The following is a 5,132-nucleotide window of genomic DNA, read 5'->3' on the forward strand; positions in this document are numbered from 1 at the left end:
TTGTTATAAATTTGTTTTTGTAACCTGCTATCTTCTCATTGGATATCACTGTAGAACAATGTTATTATACAATATTTTATAGTGTTTTAACATGCAAACTACTCAGGACAAATTAAACTTATTCTGTTATTAGTTGGGAGCCAATACAATAAAAAATGTCAAAATTCTATGAAATCACACAATTTAATGGTGGAAAGTCTTGAAAAAATTTTATGTTAATTTCTTTCCCAAAATGCTATTTGTATAATCTTTGTGTATTCTGCAGTAACAGCAAACTATGCTCTTACTCATTTTCTTTTTCCCCCATATTCTTTATTGGTGCATTGCAATCATACATAATTGTGGGATTTATTATTACATATTTGTACATGTGAACAATCTAACTTGTTGGTGACGTTCCCCAGCATTTCCCCTTTTCCTCCTGTCCTTACGGATGGGGTACCCTTCCTCTACTCCACTGATCTCCCCTCAGTTTTCACAAGCACTTGCTCATTTCTTATTGGCCATGGCTGCTTTTACCCTACAAATGCAGTTGAGGAAGTATGAAGATAGGGTCCTTCTTTCTCTTTGACTTTCCGCTTTGGAGTGTTTTCTTTTTTGGTTTTTACATTTGGTGGGCAAACCCCACTGTGATTCTCACAATCACTGGGATTCTAGACTCTTTCAATTACACTTCTGTCTGAATCTTGAAATCACTGGTAGTGGTAAGACTGTCTTCTCTTGTTAGCTTCTATGCTACTTTCCCCATTTTTTATTCCAGCGCTTCTATTGACTGTTATTTATGCTCTGTGTTAGTTTTCCTTTAATACTAGCATGATGTATTTGCAATACAGTAGGAAATGAGTCCCTAAAAGCAAGAATTGTAATCCATCAAAATTTCAACATCTGTGTAAATCTTGAAAATAGAAAAATCAATTTCTCATCCAAATGTGCTGCTTTACTATTTTGTTCTGTAAGTAGGTTAATTCTCATGTTCTCTAGAAAGTCCCTTTAACTTTCCAAAGGTTTGATAACTTTGCTAGTTAATAATTTTTTCTCTTTTTTTATCTTTTTGCATTATGGCACAGAATATCTTACCCATGAGAGGGAGACCTTTAATCCCCAGTGATTATTTTGTACAGGGATTGCCCACCACTTCTTTTTCCCTCCCCTTGAGGGAATTTCTATTAGGATCCCTTCCAAGTTTATTTGTTAGTTTAACCAATGACAAAGTGCAGTGAAGTTAAACATAATAATAAGAGATAAGTTGCAATTTCTTGCTAGTATTTTTTTCATGTTATCAAGTTTGAGTCATGATCTGAACAGCAAAGAAATGCAATCTGTTGCAGAAAAACTTCCTGCCAAACAAAGGTTTGCTTCTTTCTTTTCATGTTTTGTTTCTTTGTGAATATACTCAATCTTACATATAAATGTAGTGTTCACTAAGGTAGAAAAGTTAAAAAAGTATTCATTCTTGAAAATACATCATAATTAATTTGCTTATTCTCCACAGCCTTTTTTTAAAGGAGGGATAGAAAAGGGAAACTTTACATGTTTTACTTCTTTTTATTACTTCTGCTGAAACCAGGAGCTTCTTAATGTGAACTATGAATTTAAGGAAAACATGCAATTCTGTGGTTAATCTGCCCTGTCAAAGGTTATTTTGACTTTTCTTCTTCCTTCTAAAATTCATTGGTCAATATTGATAATCTTTTATTGTTTTTAAGAATGTAGACTATCATACTGAGGCCAAAGTTCCTATCTGCCTTAAAACCACATCAACTTTAATGAAACCACCAGCAATGCAATAAAATTATAAAATACATTTTATAATTACAAATTTATAATTTAGCTTGTTCATTACAATTATGGTTAATATAAACACATTTATACAATTACAAAAGGCATTTTCTTTGTATGTAATTTATTGACTTTAGTGTCAGTATCCTTTTCCATTTCATGATAGATTATTAAATTGTAAACTACTATGCTGCTTAATCTTAGTATAACTCTAAGTCACTTAAATCTGCTTTTTAATGTTTTAGTTTATGCAATCATAAAATTAAAATTAAAATCTCTTTCCTTCTCTATCCTCCACTGTATTGAAGAATATTTTATAGTCATAGTAGTAAATGTCTAAATAAATGTAATGAAGCTTGTTTAAATATGCTTTTTTTCCTTTTGTATTTTTCATCTGTAGAGTCTTAGCTAGTTCTGTGTGCCTTCTACTTTCTATGTGCATTTGTAATTAGGTTTCTCCTAAAAAAAAAAAAAAAAAGAACTAACTCTGTTCAAGTTCTAAAATTTTTCCACTTGTATTGTTCAAAAAGAGTAAAGAAGAAAGAAAGGTTGAAGACAAAGAAGGAAAGAAAGAAGAAAGGGAAGGAGGAAGGAAGGGAGGAAGAAAAGTAAAATTAAAATTTCTTGTGTTTAAGAAATACAAGTAAAACTTTCAGTTCTTAGCAGATATATTGTCCCACTAAGAATTTATGTCATCAGGGGAATAAAAATAATGGAAGAAATAATGATATGAGTTCAATGTGCAAGAGAATGAAGCTTTTGCCAGAATCTTGAGAATTCCTTTTTACATAAGAAGACAGATTTAATGTTAGGTGCTACTCTACTGGAGCAAATTTGGAAAAAAATCCCAAATAACCATTAAAAATAAAATAAGACTATCAATTGAAATGATGTTTCCTTCTAAAATTATATACTATAATATCTTCAGCTGATTGCATCTTCTGAAGTAGATTATAATAATATCTGTGAGAAATATCTTCCACTGAGATGCAACTTTTAATGAAAGTAAACCGATGAAAAAATCAAGGGGGAAAAATCAAGTAAAAACAAAATTCCAAACCATCCCTCTCTTGGTTTTAGACATTTTCATGGAGTCACTATTTTCCCAAAGTACAAGGTCATTCTCCAATATTTGCAGGTAAGTGTATTTGGAAAAGTTTACCAATCAGATTAAACTCTTCAATAAAACTATTTTCAACTGTAATCTAATTTTTATGTTCACTCATGTTTTATGAAATATTGGGAGTAATATGATAAAGCAACTTTTCTTCCATGGTTCATGGATTGATCACTCATTTCTTTCACTTTTAACATTCCTCCAGTTCTGCCTATATCTCAGCTCTGAAGGATGAACTGCGTAGGAATTCCTCCCAGGTGACCGAGTTCATTCTGTTGGGATTCAGAACCCCTCCACATTTACAGACCCTCTTATTCCTAGTGTTCTTGGTGATCTACATGGTCATCCTGGTGGGGAATGTCAGCATGATAGCGGTCATTAAGATGGACTCCAGACTTCAAATTCCTATGTATTTCTTCCTTAGAAACTTGTCCTGTTTAGATGTCTGCTATTCCACAGTCATTGCTCCCAAAACTTTAGCCAACATCTTAACTAGCGACAAGAAAATTTCATACAACAGCTGCGCAACCCAATTTTTCTTTTTTGCCCTGTTTGTCACAACTGAAGGTTTTCTTCTGGCTGTGATGGCATTTGATCGCTTCTCAGCCATTTGCTCCCCTCTCCTTTACCCTGTGCACATGTCACAGAAAGTCTGTGTTCAGTTGGTAACTGGCTCCTACGTCTGCGGATGCATCAACTCCATGATCCAAACAGGTTTCACCTTCAGTTTGCGTTTCTGTCAAGAAAACAGACTGGACCACTTTTTCTGTGACGTCCCGGCCCTGATCAAAATCGCATGCGTTGACACCTTTGTGAACCAGATTGTGCTGTTCGTTCTCTCTGCGCTCATCATTATCACCACCACCAGCGTCATCCTGGTTTCCTATGGGTATATCCTCTCCACTATCCTCAAGATCCCCTCCAGCCAGGGCAGGAGTAAGACCTTCTCCACCTGTGGCTCCCATATAGCAGTGGTGAGTTTATTCTATGGATCTGTGTTCTTCATGTACGCCCAGCCAGGAGCCATCTCCTCACCACAGCAAAACAAGATTGTAGCTGTATTCTACACTCTTATAACACCAATGCTAAACCCGCTAATATACAGTCTGAGAAACAGAGATGTGAAAGATGCAATGAAAAGAATATTATGTGGGAAATGGTCTTTTCTGTGATGTTTGGGACACCATCATGTATTGTACAAAATTGTTTTCTAACGGTTCTAATTACTCTTGGTTTCGTAAAATGACAGTATGTCAAAGGTATTTTTATACAGAAAAAAATATCATGTTCTAAGTTTGATAAAATAACATTTCTAATGATACAGGTACATGGCATTATTTTATCTACCTAGATTATATAAAAGCATTTATGTTCTAATTTCATGATATGCTAATTAAACTTTCATTTTAATCTTACTTTAAGAAGTAAATATTAGAAATTGTCACTATATAAGCATTAACATAATAGTCAATCTCTGTGTGTTTTTTTTTAATCTTGTTTACAAGATGAAGCATATTGTATTGAGGGCAAAATGGAAAATGGAGAGGTTACAAAGAATGTTTTTGAGTTAAAGTGTTAATGTTTCTCAAAAATTAAGGTATACATTCTGGGGACTGTCATGCAGAGAGTTACTATGTCTCTAAAAAAAGGGACCCTTGACTATATCATTCAAATAGCCATTCTTAACATAGACATTGTGACAACAATATTCTGCTAAGTTTTATTTCCCTAATTTTCTCTAATATAAATTATTGCATCATATAATAAAATAAAATATAAATATAAAATACAATATAATGAAAGCTCATATATGAAGAAGATATAATATATACCATAGATGGTTTTTATCACCATTTTTATATGAGGAAATTGAGGCTCCAGGAGCTTAAGTAGCTTGATGGAGTCAAACTCAACACCAGTATGGCTCCAAAATTTTTAATATCCAAATATGAATGCATATTACACTGCAAATGGAATAGTTTAAAATTGTAATTGTATGTCCTAGGAACAGTCATTTTTGAATGGAGGTGTAAGATCAGTCCGGGAATGTAACAAATTTAATCCATCTTCTGTCATTGCTAGTAAAAATATTTTTTCTATTTTCTTTTTAACATTTTAATTAATTCTGATATGGAGCAGTATAATATTTGAATATAATTTTGCTTATTGGCTTTGTAATATTTATTACATATACCTATCCAATAAAATTCAGAACATTTTAATATTAATGTTTTTA

At 32.8% G+C, this 5,132-nt stretch overlaps 1 protein-coding gene across 1 annotated transcript; it reads left to right on the forward strand.

The window, feature by feature from the left end:
• The first annotated feature begins 433 nt into the window (after positions 1-433).
• Positions 434-4,068, forward strand: LOC124982900 (olfactory receptor 12-like). Its single transcript, XM_047549779.1, has 2 exons — positions 434-540; positions 3,102-4,068. Exons 1-2 carry the CDS (start codon positions 434-436, stop codon positions 4,066-4,068), a joined length of 1,074 nt encoding a protein of 357 aa, XP_047405735.1.
• Positions 4,069-5,132: the final 1,064 nt, after the last annotated feature.

Source organism: Sciurus carolinensis, chromosome 4 (assembly GCF_902686445.1).
Source record: "Sciurus carolinensis chromosome 4, mSciCar1.2, whole genome shotgun sequence".
In the NCBI taxonomy this organism is placed as follows: domain Eukaryota; kingdom Metazoa; phylum Chordata; class Mammalia; order Rodentia; family Sciuridae; genus Sciurus; species Sciurus carolinensis.